This window comes from Bufo bufo, chromosome 8, assembly GCF_905171765.1.
Source record: "Bufo bufo chromosome 8, aBufBuf1.1, whole genome shotgun sequence".
Taxonomy (NCBI): Eukaryota; Metazoa; Chordata; class Amphibia; order Anura; family Bufonidae; genus Bufo; species Bufo bufo.
The window spans coordinates 2,479,537-2,500,070 of record NC_053396.1 but is presented as its reverse complement, the minus strand read 5'-3'; the positions used below and the strand labels follow the sequence as shown (position 1 = coordinate 2,500,070).

At 47.5% G+C, this 20,534-nt stretch overlaps 1 protein-coding gene across 3 annotated transcripts in view; it reads right to left on the bottom strand.

Moving 5' to 3' along the window:
- DIPK1B (divergent protein kinase domain 1B) overlaps positions 1 to 20,534 on the bottom strand; it is a 102,406-nt gene that overhangs the window by 51,866 nt on the left and 30,006 nt on the right. For all 3 annotated transcript variants that reach the window (XM_040405881.1, XM_040405882.1, XM_040405883.1), the window contains one exon: positions 13,697 to 13,831. In XM_040405881.1, the coding sequence (XP_040261815.1) occupies positions 13,697 to 13,831 (135 nt within the window). The remainder of the gene's footprint in view (positions 1 to 13,696; positions 13,832 to 20,534) is intronic.

The following is a 20,534-nucleotide window of genomic DNA, read 5'->3' as shown; positions in this document are numbered from 1 at the left end:
CAGAGAGCGGTACAGAGAGCGGTACAAGAGAGCGGTACAGAGAGAGGTACAGAGAGAGGTACAGAGAGCGGTACAGAGAGAGGTACCAGAGAGCGGTACAGAGAGCGGTACAGAGAGCGTACAGCGCAGGGGCGAGCCCGAAATGCTCATCTCGGAGCGGCTGCCCGGGTCCGAGGTCCGCTCTGAACCTCTAGGAGACAGACCGATACATTATCCATCTTACATAATACAGACAGTTGTGTCTACAGCTCTGCTTTACAGACAGTTGTGTCTACAGCTCTGCTTTACAGACAGTTGTGTCTACAGCTCTGCTCTTCCCGTTTGCCGGCTCTTTGGCCGGAGATTTGCGGTCGTCTCTGGCGCTGCGGACACACGACGTCTTGGAAATCGAGGAATCGTACAACAGAAGACATTTTTACAGGAGAACTGAGAGCAAATGGGGACCTGACCCGCCGGTGTCGCGACCTGCGCGAGCTGTAATGAGACAGGGTCGCCCCCTCTCCCGCACCTATAGAGCAGGTCTCAGATGCTTTATGCCAGGTTTCCATGGAAACCAGAGCCTTAAACGGCGTAGAGGAGCGGTGCGCACCACCGTGTCATCTGTCAGGAGCAGAAGTAAAGGTACCAGCAGCCGGGAAATAAAAGGGATGTTTCCTGAAGACACCGCCTGAGAGTGCAGAAGTCAGTTCACATTATGCAGGTGTTTCTCTACAGGAATATCAGATGCTGACGGCCACATAGCAGAGCCCACTGAGTTACACAGAGCTCCATTACCCTTCCTCCCTCTACGACTCTTCCTGTGCCTCAGTCATCAGTGTAATTCATCCTAATAATGAACCGAGCTACATACACATCAGTGAATGGGCCGCCGGACTGATCACCATGTCTGTAAGAGCCGGAGTCAGTGCACACACAGCAGTCTGCAGGGAGGATGTGTACAGGTGTGGAGACGAAGCATCAGCACCCATGTCAGACTCTGCAGGAGGAGGGGAGCGCACACTGCTCAGCATCAGAGTCTGCACAAGGGAGAGGAGATCCTTCACGTAGAAGGGATAATCGGCTCAAGAAGCCGTGCAGACTCATGAGAGCTAGTGAAGATATTAGTATCCTGGACACACAGACCTCACATCCAGCATGTATTACTGGGGGACACACAGACCTCACATCCAGCTTGTATTACTGGGGGACACCACAGACCTCACATCCAGCGCGTATTACTGGGGGGGAGGGGGGGGGGGGACACAGACCTCACATCCAGCATGTATTACTGGGGGACACACAGACCTCACATCCAGCATGTATTACTGGGGGGGACACAGACCTCACATCCAGCATGTATTACTGGGGGACACACAGACCTCACATCCAGCATGTATTACTGGGGGACACACAGACCTCACATCCAGCATGTATTACTGGGGGACACACAGACCTCACATCCAGCGTGTATTACTGGGGGACACACAGACCTCACATCCAGCGTGTATTACTGGGGGACACACAGACCTCACATCCAGCATGTAATACTGGGGGGGGACACAGACCTCACATCCGGCATGTATTACTGGGGGACACACAGACCTCACATCCGGCATGTATTACAGGGGGGGGGGGGACACAGACCTCACATCCAGCATGTATTACTGGGGGACACACAGACCTCACATCCAGCATGTATTACTGGGGGACACACAGACCTCACATCCAGCGTGTATTACTGGGGGACACACAGACCTCACATCCGGCATGTATTACTGGGGGACACACAGACCTCACATCCAGCATGTATTACTGGGGAGAGGGTGGGGGGGGGACACAGACCTCACATCCAGCATGTATTACTGTGGGACACACAGACCTCACATCCAGCATGTATTACTGGGGGACACACAGACCTCACATCCAGCGTGTATTACTGGGGGACACACAGACCTCACATCCGGCATGTATTACTGGAGGACACACAGACCTCACATCCAGCATGTATTACTGGGGAGAGGGTGGGGGGGGGGGGACACAGACCTCACATCCAGCATGTATTACTGTGGGACACACAGACCTCACATCCGGCATGTATTACTGGGGGGACACACAGACCTCACATCCGGCATGTATTACTGGGGGACACACAGACCTCACATCCAGCATGTATTACTGGAGGACACACGGACCTCACATCCAGCATGTATTACTGGGGGACACACAGACCTCACATCCGGCATGTATTACTGGGGGACACACAGACCTCACATCTAGCATGTATTACTGGGGGACACACAGACCTCACATCCAGCATGTATTACTGGGGGACACACAGACCTCACATCCAGCATGTTTTACTGGGGGCACACAGACCTCACATCCAGCATGTATTACTGGGGGACACACAGACCTCACATCCAGCATGTATTACTGGGGGACACACAGACCTCACATCCAGCATGTATTACTGGGGGACACACAGACCTCACATCCGGCATGTATTACTGGAGGACACACAGATCTCATGTCACCGCCATACTGCCTCACTTTGCGGTTTATACTACTTCCTGGATGAGGTGTTCACTGCTGGAAGCTGCTTCTGCTGTTTGTTCAGATAAGTCTTTTACTTTATTGCGTTTCCTTGCTGGCTTGATTCTAGGTGACCCTGACTCCGTCCGTATTAAGTGCAGGGAGCCGGTGGTGGTGTCCCCTAAACTATTATAGGGTTTTCAGGTGTCACACAGCATTAGGTACGCGGGCATGCAATCGTCTACCATACAGACCCTTGCATGTGCATAGCAGTCAGGGAGAGCTCTTAGGGTTTTATAGGGCTCACCTATAAGCTCCTTAGTTTGGGATCAAGCCAGTCGATCGTTTATTTATATGTTCCAGCTATCTGCTAACTTCATCAGTGACACCTCACATCCAGCATGTATTACTGGGGGACACACAGACCTCACACCCAGCATGTATTACTGGGGGACACACAGACCTCACATCCAGCATGTATTACTGGGGGGGGGGGGGGACACAGACCTCACATCCAGCATGTATTACTGTGGGACACACAGACCTCACATCCAGCATGTATTACTGGGGACACACAGACCTCACATCCGGCATGTATTACTGGGGGACACACAGACCTCACATCCGGCATGTATTACTGGGGGACACACAGACCTCACATCCAGCATGTATTACTGGGGACACACAGACCTCACATCCAGCATGTATTACTGGGGGGGGGGACACTGACCTCACATCCGCATGTATTACTGGGGGAGACACTACACAAAGTTATCATTTTCTCCCAATCAATTGTGTCCTTAGGATTTATAATGTAATTATATAAGACAGGATGAACCCGATTCAATATATTTATGTGTATGAATGGAAATGTATGTACTGTACAGTCGTGGCCAAAAGTTTTGAGAATGACACAAATATTAGTTTTCACAAAGTTTGCTGCTAAACTGCTTTTAGATCTTTGTTTCAGTTGTTTCTGTGATGTAGTGAAATATAATTACACGCACTTCATACGTTTCAAAGGCTTTTATCGACATTACATGACATTTATGCAAAGAGTCAGTATTTGCAGTGTGGGCCCTTCTTTTTCAGGACCTCTGCAATCCGACTGGGCATGCTCTCAATCACCTTCTGGGCCAATTCCTGACTGATACAACCCATTCTTTTCATCATCACTTCTTGTAGTTTGTCAGAATTAGTGGGTTTTTGTTTGTCCACCCGCCTCTTGAGGATTGACCACAAGTTCTCAATGGGATTAAGATCTGGGGAGTTTCCAGGCCATGGACCCAAAATGTCAACCTTTTGGTCCCCGAGCCACTTAGTTATCACTTTTGCCTTATGGCACGGTGCTCCATCGTGCTGGAAAATGCATTGTTTCTTCACCAAACTGTTCTTGGATTGTTGGAAGAAGTTGCTGTTGGAGGGTGTTTTTGGTGCCATTCTTTATTCATGGCTGTGTTTTTGGGCAGAATTGTGAGTGACACCACTCCCTTGGATGAGAAGCAGCCCCACACATGAATGGTCTCAGGATGCTTTACTGTTGGCATGACACAGGACTGATGGTAGCGCTCACCTTTCTCTCCGGACAAGCCTTTTTCCAGATGCCCCAAACAATCGGAAAGAGGCTTCATCGGAGAATATGACTTTGCCCCAGTCCTCAGCAGTCCATTCACCAGACTTTCTGCAGAAGATCAATCTGTCCCTGATGGTTTTTTGGAGAGAAGTGGCTTCTTTGCTGCCCTTCTTGACACCAGGCCATCTTCCAGAAGTCTTGGCCTCACTGTGCGTGCAGATGCGCTCACACCTGCCTGCTGCCATTCCTGAGCAAGCTCTGCACTGGTGGCACTCCGATCCCGCAGCTGAATCCTCTTTAGGAGACCATCCTGGCGCTTGCTGGACTTTCTTGGACGCCCTGAAGCCTTCTTAACAAGAATTGAAACCTCTTTCATTTAAGTTCTTGATGATCCTATAAATTGTTGATTGAGGTGCAATCTTAGTAGCCACAATATCCTTGCCTGTGAAGCCATTTCTATGCAACGCAATGATGGCTGCACGCATTTCTTTGCAGGTCACCATGGTTAACAATGGAAGAACAATGATTTCAAGCATCACCCTCCATTTAACATGTCAAGTCTGCCATTTTAACCCAATCAGCCTGACATAATGATCTCCAGCCTTGTGCTCGTCAACATTCTCACCTGAGATAACAAGACGATTACTGAAATGATCTCAGCAGGTCCTTTAATGACAGCAATGAATGCAGTGGAAAGGTTTTTTTGGATTAAGTTAATTTCATGGCAAAGAAGGACTATGCAATTCATCTGATCACTCTCCATAACATTCTGGAGTAGATGCAAATTGCTATTATAAAAAACTTAAGCAGCAACTTTTCCAATTTCCAATATTTATGTAATTCTCAAAACTTTTGACCACGACTGTACATGTGTGTGTATACAGTGCATTAAAAATTTATTTATATCCCTAGCACTTTCCAGATTTTTTTACGTTACACCGACAAACTGAAATGTATTTTATGTGATAGACTGATCGGTTATAAAAAAATATCACAAGCTCTGTAAATCTGACGGAGCACTGTTCAATCTATCATCCAAAACTGGAAGGAGTATGTCACAACTGCAACCTACCAAGACATGGTCGTCCACATGAACTGACAGACCAGACAAGGAGAGCACTACTTAGAGAAGCAGCCAAGAGGCCCGTGGTCACTGTGGAGGAGCAGCAGAGATCCACAGCTCAGGACTTCACAAATCTGGCCTTTATGGAAGAGTGGTGAGAAGAAAGTCATTTTTGAAAGCAGCCATAAGAAGTCCTGTATGGCACAAGCCATGGAGGGGACACAGCAAACGTGGAAGAAGGTGCTCCGGTCAGAGGAGACCAAAGTGGAACTTTTTGGCATAAATGTAAAACGCAATGTTTGGCAGAAAACGAACCCTGCACATCCCCCTGAACCCACCATCCCCACCGTGACACATGGCGGTGGCAGCATCATTCTGGGGGGAGGCTTTTCTTCAGCAGGGAAGCTGGTCAGAGGTGATGGGAAGATGGATGGAGCTAAATACAGGGCAATCCTGGAGGAAAACCTGGTAGAGGCTGCAAAAGACTTCAGACTGGGGCGGAGGCTCATCTTCCAGCAGGACAACAACCCTCAACATCCAGCCAGAGCTACAAACGGAAGGGTTTAGATCAAAGCATCTTCATGTGTTAGAATGGCCCAAAGTCCAGACTTAAATCCCATTGAGAACCTGGGGTAAGACTTGAGATTTGCTGTTCACAGACGCTCTCCATCCAATCTGACTGAGTGCAAGCTCTTCTGCATAGTAAGAAGGGGCAAAAACGTCATCCTCTAGAACATCCCCCAAAGACTCACAGCTGGAATTGCAGTAAAAGGTGGTCCTACAAAGTATTGACTCCGGGGGGTTGAATACAAATGCACACAGCACTGTCCACATTTTTCTTTATTTAACATTTTGAAAACCTTGTACTTTGTGTTGGTCTATGACATAAAATCCCAATAAAATACATTTAGGTTTGTGGGCGTAATGTGAAAAAATTTGGAAAATGGGTATGAAATACTTTTTCAAGGCACTGTATGTCTGTGTATATTCCGACATCCAGGAGGCAGTGGAGACCTTCAGCAGACCACCCTGAGATGGGGGAGAAGTGGTCCCAGCTCGGCGGTGTATACAGTAGGTAGCGGCGGCGTGTTACACAGAATGGAGGCACATATGATACGGGGCAGAAGCACATGGGGTAGCGGGGATCTACTATGGTGCAGAGCGCTGGAGTAGGAGCGGGAGCAGTCCTGCGGGGTCTGGCCCTGATGTACGGTGTGTAGCTGTAAACGGACAGCACCTAGCAGCACCACAGGGTGCAGTCCTGAGACACCTACCCCTAGACTGCCCCCTGAGAAAGTCACATGTACCAGGGAGTAGTCGCACTCGGTGCTGCTATACTCTGCGCCGGATCAATATCCATGAAGCGGTGGGTGAGAAGAGATTCCAAGATGATCTCAGTGACGGGGCTGATGTCTTATGCATTGCGAGGAGAGAGAGAGAGAGACAGACAGGTCAATCTCGGCTGTGACAGGTGATAAGAGAAACCTCATGCAGTCTCGTCACGGCGGCGCTGAAGTGAGAGGTTAAGGAGACCGCACGGCTCATTACCTGCATAAGAGACTATTTCACAGCAGCGGTCACATATGGAGCCTCCTACATCACTGGCCGATTAATATGTATAGTTCCATCAGCTGACAGCAAGCAGAAATCCTGAAACTTTACATGAAACCTGAGGGTGGTGCGCTTACAATGAATCGGAGCCGTGATCACAGAGGATACTAACGCACCAGACGGATTTTACTGAAGCGGAATATGACGACGGGCGCTCAGACATGACACTGACAGCTGCGGCACCAGAGCCATGGCAACCGACATTACCACAGTCACCCTGCAGGAGGCGGCACACTGCACCGATACCAGCAAGGGCTGTTCACATCCCAGTGCAGAGTTATAGTCAATGGGCCAATCCCCATCTGCAGTCATCCGCATTCACATCAGGAGAACAGACCGACTGAAGGCTTTATAACTGGGGGTACACACAGATGTATACAGCATATACACACAGATGTATACAGCATACACACACAGATGTATACAGTATATACACACACACAGATGTATACAGTATATACACACACAGATGTATACAGCATATACACACAGATGTATACAGCCTATACACACACAGATGTATACAGCCTATACACACACACAGATGTATACAGTATATACACACACACAGATGTATACAGCATATACACACACACAGATGTATACAGCATATACACACACAGATGTATACAGCATATACACACACACAGATGTATACAGCATATACACACACACAGATGTATACAGCATATACACACACAGATGTATACAGTATATACACACACAGATGTATACAGTATATACACACACAGATGTATACAGTATATACACACACACAGATGTATACAGCATATACACACACAGATGTATACAGTATATACACACACAGATGTATACAGCCTATACACACACACAGATGTATACAGCATATACACACACAGATGTATACAGCATATACACACACAGATGTATACAGTATATACACACACACAGATGTATACAGCATATACACACACACAGATGTATACAGCATATACACACACAGATGTATACAGCATATACACACACAGATGTATACAGCATATACACACACACAGATGTATACAGCATATACACACACACAGATGTATACAGCATATACACACACAGATGTATACAGCATATACACACACAGATGTATACAGCATATACACACACACAGATGTATACAGCATATACACACACACAGATGTATACAGCATATACACACACAGATGTATACAGCATATACACACACAGATGTATACAGCATATACACACACAGATGTATACAGCATATACACACACAGATGTATACAGCATATACACACACAGATGTATACAGCATATACACACACAGATGTATACAGTATATACACACACACAGATGTATACAGCATATACACACACACAGATGTATACAGTATATACACACACAGATGTATACAGTACATACACACACACAGATGTATACAGTATATACACACACAGATGTATACAGCATATACACACACAGATGTATACAGTATATACACACACAGATGTATACAGCATATACACACACACAGATGTATACAGCATATACACACACAGATGTATACAGTATATACACACACACAGATGTATACAGCATATACACACACACAGATGTATACAGCATATACACACACACAGATGTATACAGTATATACACACACAGATGTATACAGTACATATACACACACAGATGTATACAGTATATACACACACAGATGTATACAGTATATACACACACAGATGTATACAGTATATACACACACAGATGTATACAGTACATATACACACACAGATGTATACAGTATATACACACACAGATGTATACAGTATATACACACACAGATGTATACAGCATATACACACACAGATGTATACAGTATATACACACACAGATGTATACAGCATATACACACACACAGATGTATACAGCATATACACACACAGATGTATACAGTATATACACACACACAGATGTATACAGTATATACACACACAGATGTATACAGCATATACACACACACAGATGTATACAGCATATACACACACACAGATGTATACAGTATATACACACACAGATGTATACAGTATATACACACACAGATGTATACAGCATATACACACACACAGATGTATACAGCATATACACACACACAGATGTATACAGTATATACACACACAGATGTATACAGTATATACACACAGATAAAAGCCGCCAAACTAGAGACCGAGAGATTAATTGCCAAAGAGAGTAAAACTAACCCTAAAATGTTCTTCAATTATATAAATGTTAAAAAGTATAAATCTGAAGGTGTCGGCCCTTTACAGAGTAATGAGGGGGGAGTCGCAGAGAGCGACGAGGAGAAAGCAAAGCTGTTAAATATTTTTTCTCCAATGTATTCACTGAGGAAAATAAACTGTCAGATGAAATGACCCAGGAAGAAGTACAACAGCGACTTAAAAAGATCAAAATAGACAAATCGCCAGGACCAGATGGCATACACCCCCGTATCCTAAAGGAATTAAGTAATGTCATAGCCAGACCCTTATTTCTGATATTTGCGGACTGTATACTGACAGGGAATGTTCCACAGGATTGGCGCATAGCAAATGTGGTGCCAATATTCAAAAAGGGTCCAAAAGCAGAGCCCGGAAACTATAGGCCGGTAAGTGTAACATCTGTTGTGGGTAAACAGTTTGCAGGTTTTCTGAGAGATGCTATGTTAGAGCATCTTAACGGAAATAAGCAAATAACGCCATATCAGCATGGCTTCGTGAGGGATCGGTCATGCCAAACTAAATTAATCCGTTTCTATGAGGAGGTAAGTACTAGACTTGACAGCGGCGAATCAATGGATGTTGCATATCTGGACTTCTCCAAAGCATCTGACACTGTACCACATAAAAGGTTGATGGCATTTGTCAGACGGATCCGGATGCGGAACGTTTGTTCGCAATAATCTGCCCGATTATCGCCCAGTCTAAATCCACCTTTAGTCACTGGAATTTGAGACCCAAGAAGAAGAAGAACATCAACTTCTCTGAGACTCCAGTCGAGACTCTCCTACAGGTTAGGTGTCAGGGGCGGACATATCGCCTGTGCAGCCGGTTCAGCTGCACAGGGGCCCTCTGCGGTCTGTGTCCACCCCTGTTAGGGGGGGTGCCAGTGGTTTGCCATCCACACATATACGGGTGCAATACGTGACATAGTGTACAATGCATCACATAATGTTATATGCAGATGCTGCACTGGGGCATTGCAATCCAATGCTATTTTGAGGATATCATCACCAACTGACAGTCCACCAACGAGATCCGTGCACCTTCCTGATGCACATGGCAGGTAGGACGCTGCGAGCTGAACTTACTTCTTACTTACAATCAATTGGCTGGTGACTGCAGCTCTGGATGTGACTAGAAAATGGGCATCTTGAATACTGGTGCGATGCTGTGGGAAGCAGATGTATATTTTGGGGAAACACGTGAGACAGCACATGGATGCATATGGTGCACATTTCCTATATGCATGGGTTCAGGGGCCTCCAACACCCTTCCTTCAGGGCATCTCATGGCAGACCACAGACGTGCAGCTTCACTTTCTCTAGAAAAAGACGTTTGTACATAAATCATCATCAGGTTTCTGGTGGTCTCTGGAGGACGTCAGGAGCCGCCTGCCTGATATAATGGAAGTCATTGCAGCATGTCCATGTTTTATTGATGCACCTGTGCAATGAACGGGCTATGACATCTGCCTCGTCAGAGAGAGCGCAAAATACAGAGCCGAGCAGAGAGCGCACAAAATACAGAGCCGAGCAGAGAGCGCGCAAAATAACAGAGCCAAGCAGAGAGGGGGCAAAATACACAGCCGAGCAGAGAGCGCACAAAATACAGAGCCGAGCAGAGAGCGCGCAAAATAACAGAGCCAAGCAGAGAGGGGGCAAAATAACAGAGCCGAGCAGAGAGAGCGCAAAATACAGAGCCGAGCAGAGAGCGCACAAAATACAGAGCCGAGCAGAGAGCGCGCAAAATAACAGAGCCGAGCAGAGAGAGCGCAAAATACAGAGCCGAGCAGAGAGAGGGGGCAAAATAACAGAGCCGAGCAGAGAGAGGGGGCAAAATAACAGAGCCGAGCAGAGAGGGGGCAAAATAACAGAGCCGAGCAGAGAGAGGGGGCAAAATAACAGAGCCGAGCAGAGAGGGGGCAAAATAACAGAGCCGAGCAGAGAGAGGGGGCAAAATAACAGAGCCGAGCAGAGAGAGGGGGCAAAATAACAGAGCCGAGCAGAGAGAGGGGGCAAAATAACAGAGCCGAGCAGAGAGAGCGCAAAATACAGAGCCGAGCAGAGAGCGCGCAAAATAACAGAGCCGAGCAGAGAGAGCGCAAAATACAGAGCCGAGCAGAGAGGGGGCAAAATAACAGAGCCAAGCAGAGAGGGGGCAAAATAACAGAGCCGAGCAGAGAGGGGGCAAAATAACAGAGCCGAGCAGAGAGGGGGCAAAATAACAGAGCCGAGCAGAGAGGGGGCAAAATAACAGAGCCGAGCAGAGAGAGGGGGCAAAATAACAGAGCCGAGCAGAGAGGGGGCAAAATAACAGAGCCGAGCAGAGAGAGGGGGCAAAATAACAGAGCCGAGCAGAGAGAGGGGGCAAAATAACAGAGCCGAGCAGAGAGGGGGCAAAATAACAGAGCCGAGCAGAGAGGGGGCAAAATAACAGAGCCGAGCAGAGAGAGGGGGCAAAATAACAGAGCCGAGCAGAGAGCGCGCAAAATAACAGAGCCGAGCAGAGAGCGCGCAAAATAACAGAGCCGAGCAGAGAGGGGGCAAAATACAGAGCCGAGCAGAGAGCGCACAAAATAACAGAGCCGAGCAGAGAGGGGGCAAAATACAGAGCCGAGCAGAGAGAGAGCGCAAAATAACAGAGCCGAGCAGAGAGAGAGCGCAAAATAACAGAGCCGAGCAGAGAGAGAGCGCAAAATAACAGAGCCGAGCAGAGAGAGAGCGCAAAATAACAGAGCCGAGCAGAGAGAGCGCAAAATAACAGCCGAGCAGAGAGAGAGCGCAAAATAACAGAGCAGAGAGAGTGCAAAATAACAGAGCCGAGCAGAGAGAGGGCAAAATAACAGAGCAGAGAGAGTGCAAAATAACAGAGCCGAGCAGAGAGGGGGCAAAATAACAGAGCAGAGAGAGTGCAAAATAACAGAGCCGAGCAGAGAGGGGGCAAAATAACAGAGCCGAGCAGAGAGGGGGCAAAATAACAGAGCCGAGCAGCGAGGGGGCAAAATAACAGAGCAGAGAGAGTGCAAAATAACAGAGCCGAGCAGAGAGAGCGCAAAATACAGAGCCGAGCAGAGAGAGCGCAAAATACAGAGCCGAGCAGAGAGAGCGCGTGCAGTCTGCGCCTGAGAACGGATTAGAATAAAAGTGCAAAGCAAAGAGGGAGAAACGCAGTAACCACAGTAACCGCAGCCGCTTCTCTCCAGGAAGATGAAAGGAAATGAAAGTCAGTCGCGGAGCAGAAGCATCACGACCGTCTGCAGGAACATATATCTCTGGCTGGGAGCAGAAACCAAGAAAATGAAAAAAAATAAAATAAAATTGAAAGTAATGAGAAGAGATGAAATAAACTGCTCAGAGCAACCTCAGAATGACCTCAGACCTGCAGAGATCTGATTAAAGGAAAAGTCCAACAGCCACCCCATCCGGCACTAGAGATCAGCGGTGACATCATTGAGAATGCAGCTTATCCATTCACTAGAGATCAGCGGTGACATCACTGAGAATGCAGCCTATCCATTCACTAGAGATCAGCGGTGACATCACTGAGAATGCAGCCTATCTGCTCACTAGAGATCAGCGGTGATACCACTGAGAATGCCGCCTATCCATTCACTAGAGATCAGTGGTGACACCACTGAGAATGCCGCCTATCCATTCACTAGAGATCAGTGGTGACATCACTGAGATTGCCGCCTATCCATTCACTAGAGATCAGCGGTGACATCACTGAGAATGCAGCCTGTCCATCACTAGAGTTCAGCGGTGACATCACTGAGAATGCCGCCTATCCGTCACTAGAGATCAGCGGTGACATCACTGAGAATGCCGCCTATCCATTCACTAGAGATCAGTGGTGACATCACTGAGAATGCAGCCTGTCCATCACTAGAGATCAGCGGTGACATCACTGAGAATGCAGCCTATCTGCTCACTAGAGGTCAGCGGTGACATCACTGAGAATGTCACCTATCCATTCACTAGAGATCAGCGGTGACATTTCCCCCAGATAATGTATAAAACTTCTCGCCTTCCTGGATGTTCTCTCTTTTCTCTCTGTTCCGTAATCCCTGTGACGGGAGCGGCGGTGGAGAAGGTCCTTGTAGCCGTGGATTAGATGGCTTTTTTAAGCAATCCGGAGGACTTGAAGACGTGATTTCGTTCTGAAACCTCTTGATATAAGAAGCTCCCGGAACCTCTTGATAAGGCCGAGTGCAGACTGCGCGGCAGAACGAGCTGAACGCAAATAACCGCGAGAAGTCAGGAACAAATAAATTAAGTCGTCCTGTGATGTTCACAACCGCTTCTCAAGGACCTGGAGCAGAACCGCTGTGATTCGCCGCGGTCGGGAGGGAACGCCATGTTATGTCATTCACATTTGTGAAAACAACGATAATTGTAAAAACACTGCAGAAGAGCCGTAGGACGGTCAAAATTACAGCGCGAGCCCCCACAGGCCGCAGAGACGGATGCTGCAGACTCCACAGGGTCATGTCATGAATTCCCATCATCTTCCTATCCACTTTCCCAATTACAATTCCACATATGGCATATTCTGGACTATAAATAGAACACTAGAGTTACAGTGAAGACCGACACATCCACACAAACATTAGGAGACATCTGACGGGCGGCCAGTACAAATAGTGAAAGACAGAATGTGGTACTCACAATAATCACGCGGCAGACATGTCCTCTGCACAGTTCTGAGTAGGACGAGTAGTGGATATACACCACCCAGCTGCCCACGAAGATGCCAAGCCATGCCAAGAAGAGATACTTCACCTTGATACCAGGAAGACGACTCTGGGATAAAAGAGAGGAGAAGGTAAGTACTGAGCCGCAGCGGACATCACCGACCTGGAAGGAAAAAGAGAAAAGACTTTAGTTTCATCATCAGAACTGTCTGCCGCACCTCGCCGCGCAGGAGATAGCGCTCAGCATTGCCTCGGAATCCAGCATCTCAAAGTCTCCGGTTCTCGCAGAGGCTTCTCGTCTCAGCCGCGCGGTCACGCCATTTCTAGCAATCATTGCACTTTCCTCAGTGGGGCATTTACCAGTCTCTAGGTGACGGCCCCTGACAACTTGCTGCAAGTGAGAAATACCCCACAAGGAAAGCTCCGGCCTGCCCCAGGCATTCAGACCCACAAACCCATCGTCAAGTCTGAAATATGGTCCACACCAGAGGGGCGCGAAGAACCCAGGACCCCGAGCTTACAGCACAAGAGAACAACAGGCTGCCACCAAGAGACAATGGGGAGAACCACTGGAACCAATCTCGTGTGCGACACACCGTACACAATGACACTCGGGGTACAGGATAACGAAGCCGACACTCGGGGTACAGGATAACGACGCCGACACTCGGGGTACAGGACAACGACGCCGACACTCGGGGTACAGGACAACGACGCCGACACGCGGGGTACAGGACAACGACGCCGACACGCGGGGGACAGGACAACGACGCCGACACTCGGGGTACAGGACAACGACGCCGACACTCGGGGTACAGGACAACGACGCCGACACTCGGGGTACAGGACAACGACGCCGACACTCGGGGTACAGGACAACGACGCCGACACTCGGGGTACAGGACAACGACGCCGACACTCGGGGTACAGGACAACGACGCCGACACTCGGGGTACAGGACAACGACGCCGACACTCGGGGTACAGGACAACGACGCCGACACTCGGGGTACAGGACAACGACGCCGACACTCGGGGTACAGGACAACGACGCCGACACTCGGGGTACAGGACAACGACACTGATACTCGGGGTACAGGATAACGACACTCGGGGTACGATGGCGGGCTTGTTCCCCGTTCTCGTCTCATGCAGAACAAGCCACAAACTATTTGTTGCTCGTATTAGGAGGCAGAGTTTGGCCTCAGAGGCCCAAAATGTTCCCTTATTTTTATCAGGACAGAAGGACACCATCTGGATCCTGGTGATGTACCAGCCATCACTTATCTGCTACACGAGGAGCATAACACCAGGTCTGTACAACTATATGGTGATGTGCGGGGGGCAGTGATCAGGTATATATGGTGATGTGGGGGAGCAGTGATCAGGTATATATGGTGATGTGGGGGGGCAGTGATCAGGTATATGGTGATGTGGGGGGGCAGTGATCAGGTATATATGGTGATGTGGGGGGCAGTGATCAGGTATATATGGTGATGTGGGGAAGCAGTGATCAGGTATATATGGTGATGTGGGGGGGGCAGTGATCAGGTATATGGTGATGTGGGGGAGCAGTGATCAGGTATATATGGTGATGTGGGGGGCAGTGATCAGGTATATATGGTGATGTGATCAGGTATATATGGTGATGTGGGGGGGCAGTGATCAGGTATATGGTGATGTGGGGAAGCAGTGATCAGGTATATATGGTGATGTGGGGGGGGCAGTGATCAGGTATATGGTGATGTGGGGGGCAGTGATCAGGTATATATGGTGATGTGCGGGGAGCAGTGATCAGGTATATATGGTGATGTGCGGGGAGCAGTGATCAGGTATATATGGTGATGTGGGGGGCAGTGATCAGGTATATATGGTGATGTGGGGGGGCAGTGATCAGGTATATATGGTGATGTGGGGGGGCAGTGATCAGGTATATATGGTGATGTGGGGGGGCAGTGATCAGGTATATATGGTGATGTGGGGGAGCAGTGATCAGGTATATGGTGATGTGCGGGGAGCAGTGATCAGGTATATATGGTGATGTGGGGGAGCAGTGATCAGGTATATATGGTGATGTGCGGGGAGCAGTGATCAGGTATACAGTTGCAATAAAAAGTATGTGAACCCTTTGGAATTATATGGATTTCTGCACAAATTGGTCATAAAATGTGATCTCCTCTTCATCTAAGTCACAACAATAGACAATCACAGTCTGCTTAAACTAATAACACATAAAGAGTTAAATGTTACCATGTTTTTATTGAACACACCATGTAAACATTCACAGTGCAGGTGGAAAAAGTATGTGAACCCTTGGATTTAATAACTGGTTGAACCTCCTTTGGCAGCAATAACTTCCTCCAAACGTTTCCTGTAGTTGCAGATCAGACGTGCACAACGGTCAGGAGTAATTCTGGACCATTCCTCTTTACAGAACTGTTTCAGTTCAGCAATATTCTTGGGATGTCTGGTGTGAATCGCTTTCTTGAGGTCATGCCACAGCATCTCCATCGGGTTGAGGTCAGGACTCTGACTAGGCCACTCCAGAAGGCGGATTTTCTTCTGTTTAAGCCATTCTGTTGTTGATTTACTTCTATGCTTTGGGTCGTTGTCCTGTTGCAACACCCATCTTCTGTTGAGCTTCAGCTGGTGGACAGATGGCCTTAAGTTCTCCTGCAAAATGTCTTGATAAACTTGGGAATAATTTTTCCTTCAATGATAGCAATCCGTCCAGGCCCTGACGCAGCAAAGCAGCCCCAAACCATGATGCCCCCTCCACCATACCTCACAGTTGGGATGAGGTTTTGATGTTGGTGTGCTCTGCCTCTTTTTCTCCACACATAGTGTTGTGTGTTTCTCCCAAACAACTCCACTTTGGTTTCATCTGTCCACAGAATATTTTGCCAGTACTGCTGTGGAATATCCAGGTGCTTCTTGTGCAAACTGTAAACGTGCAGCAATGTTTTTTTTGGACAGCAGTGTCTTCCTCTGTGGTATCATCCCATGAAATCCATTCTTGTTTAGTCTTTTACTTATCGTAGATTAGCTAACAGGGATGTTAGCATATGCCAGAGACTTCTGTAAGTCTTTAGCTGACACTCTAGGATTCTTCTTCACCTCATTGAGCAGTCTGCGCTGTGCTCTTGCAGTCATCTTTACAGGACGGCCACTCCTAGGGAGAGTAGCAGCAGTTCTGAACTTTCTCCATTTATAGACAATTCGCACACTGATGAAGAGCAAAGCTTTTGGAGATACTTTTATAACCCTTTCCAGCTTTATGCAAGTCAACAATTCTTAATCGTAGGTCTTCTGAGAGCTCCTTTGTGCGAGGCATCATTCACATCAGGCAATGCTTCTTGTGAAAAGCAAACCAAGAACTGGTGTGTGTTTTTTATAGGGCAGGGCAGCTGTAACCAACACCTCCAATCTCATCTCATTGATTGGACTCCAGTTGGCTGACACCTCACTCCGATTAGCTCTGGGAGATGTCATTAGTCTAGGGGTTCACATACTTTTTCCACCTGCACTGTGAGTGTTTACATGGTGTCTTCAATAAAAACATGGTAAAATTACATTTTTTGTGTGTTATTAGTTTAAGCAGACTGTGATTGTCTATTGTTGTGACTTAGATGAAGATCAGATCACATTTTATGACCAATTTGTGCAGAAATCCATATAATTCCAAAGGGTTCACATACTTTTTCTTTCAACTGTATATGGTGATGTGCGGGGGGCAGTGATCAGGTATATATGGTGATGTGCGGGGAGCAGTGATCAGGTATATATGGTGATGTGCGGGGAGCAGTGATCAGGTATATATGGTGATGTGCGGGGGGCAGTGATCAGGTATATATGGTGATGTGCAGGGAGCAGTGATCAGGTATATATGGTGATGTGCGGGGGGTAGTGATCAGGTATATATGGTGATGTGCGGGGGGCAGTGATCAGGTATATATGGTGATGTGCGGGGATCAGTGATCAGGTATATATGGTGATGTGCGGGGATCAGTGATCAGGTATATATGGTGATGTGCGGGGAGCAGTGATCAGGTATATATAATGATGTGCGGGGAGCAGTGATCAGGTATATGGTGATGTGCGGGGAGCAGTGATCAGGTATATGGTGATGTGGGGGGCAGTGATCAGGTATATATGGTGATGTGCGGGGGGGCAGTGATCAGGTATATATGGTGATGTGCGGGGAGCAATGATCAGGTATATGGTGATGTGGGGGGCAGTGATCAGGTATATATGGTGATGTGCGGGGAGCAGTGATCAGGTATATATGGTGATGTGCGGGGAGCAGTGATCAGGTATATATGGTGATGTGGGGGGCAGTGATCAGGTATATATGGTGATGTGGGGGGCAGTGATCAGGTATATATGGTGATGTGCGGGGAGCAGTGATCAGGTATATGGTGATGTGGGGGACAGTGATCAGGTATATGGTGATGTGTGGGGGGCAGTGATCAGGTATATGGTGATGTGCGGGGAGCAGTGATCAGGTATATGGTGATGTGCGGGGAGCAGTGATCAGGTATATGGTGATGTGGGGGGCAGTGATCAGGTATATATGGTGATGTGCGGGGAGCAGTGATCAGGTATATGGTGATGTGGGGGGGGCAGTGATCAGGTATATGGTGATGTGGGGGGGGGCAGTGATCAGGTATATATGGTGATGTGCGGGGAGCAGTGATCAGGTATATGGTGATGTGGGGGGGGCAGTGATCAGGTATATGGTGATGTGGGGGGGGCAGTGATCAGGTATATGGTGATGTGCGGGGGGGCAGTGATCAGGTATATGGTGATGTGCGGGGGGGCAGTGATCAGGTATACAGTGGCGGAAATAATTATTTGACCCCTCACTGATTTTGTAAGTTTGTCCAATGACAAAGAAATGAAAAGTCTCAGAACAGTATCATTTCAATGGTAGGTTTATTGTAACAGTGGCAGATAGCACATCAAAAGGAAAATCGAAAAAATAACTTTAAATAAAAGATAGCAACTGATTTGCATTTCATTGAGTGAAATAAGTATTTGAACCCTCTAACAAAAAAAGACTTAATACTTGGTGGAAAAACCCTTGTTTGCAAGCACAGAGGTCAAACGTTTCTTGTAATTGATGACCAAGTTTGCGCACATTTTAGGAGGAATGTTGGTCCACTCCTCTTTGCAGATCATCTCTAAATCCCTAAGGTTTCGAGGCTGTCTCTGTGCAACTCTGAGCTTGAGCTCCCTCCATAGGTTTTCGATTGGATTAAGGTCCAGAGACTGACTAGGCCACTCCATGACCTTAATGTGCTTCTTCTTGAGCCACTCCTTTGTTGCCTTTGCTGTATGTTTTGGGTCATTGTCGTGCTGGAACACCCATCCACGACCCATTTTCAGTTTCCTGGCAGAGGGAAGGAGGTTGTCGCTCAGGATTTCACGATACATGGCTCCGTCCATTTTCCCGTTTATGCGAATAAGTTGTCCTGTGCCCTTAGCAGAAAAACACCCCCAAAGCAAAATGTTTCCACCCCCATGCTTGACGGTGGGGACGGTGTTTTGGGGGTCATAGGCAGCATTTCTCTTCCTCCAAACACAGCGGGTTGAGTTAATGCCAAAGAGCTCTATTTTGGTCTCATCAGACCACAGCACCTTCTCCCAGTCACTCTCTGAATCATTCAGGTGTTCATTGGCAAACTTCAGACGGGCCTGCACATGTGCCTTCCTGAGCAGGGGGACCTTGCGAGCCCTGCAGGATTTTAATCCATTGCGGTGTAATGTGTTTCCAATGGTTTTCTTGGTGACTGTGGTCCCTGCTAATTTGAGGTCATTAACTAACTCCTCCCGTGTAGTTCTAGGATGCTTTTTCACCTTTCTCAGAACCATTGGCACCCCACGAGGTGAGATCTTGCGTGGAGCCCCAGAGCGAGGTCGATTGATGGTCATTTTGTGCTCCTTCCATTTTCGAACAATCGCACCAACAGTTGTCACCTTCTCTCCCAGCTTCTTGCTAATGGTTTTGTAGCCCATTCCAGCCTTGTGCAGGTCTACAATTTTGTCTCTGACATCCTTGGACAGCTCTTTGGTCTTTCCCATGTTGGAGAGTTTGGAGTCTGCTTGATTGATTGATTCTGTGGACAGGTGTCTTTTATACAGGTGACTAGTTAAGACAGGTGTCCTTAATGAGGGTGACTAATTGAGTAGAAGTGTCTAACCACTCTGTGGGAGCCAGAACTCTTAATGGTTGGTAGGGGTTCAAATACTTATTTCACTCAATGAAATGCAAATCAGTTGCTATCTTTCATTTAAAGTTATTTTTTTGATTTTCCTTTTGATGTGCTATCTGCCACTGTTACAATAAACCTACCATTGAAATGATACTGTTCTGAGACTTTTCATTTCTTTGTCATTGGACAAACTTACAAAATCAGTGAGGGGTCAAATAATTATTTCCGCCACTGTATATGGTGATGTGGGGGGCAGTGATCAGGTATATATGGTGATGTGGGGGGGCAGTGATCAGGTATATAGTGATGTGCGGGGGGCAGTGATCAGGTATATATGGTGATGTGGGGGGCAGTGATCAGGTATATATGGTGATGTGGGGGGGCAGTGATCAGGTATATAGTGATGTGCGGGGGGCAGTGATCATGCTCATTAAGGTAAATGTCTTGACATGCAGACTATATAACGGATCTATAGACTCGGCCGTGTGGACCCTTATGTACAGTTGCAGCAAAACATTAACTTGACCTTTTCTACGATATTTTGTCATGTTAGGCCACGGTCACTCAGGGGCCTCCATTCCAAATTGCATAAAAATAG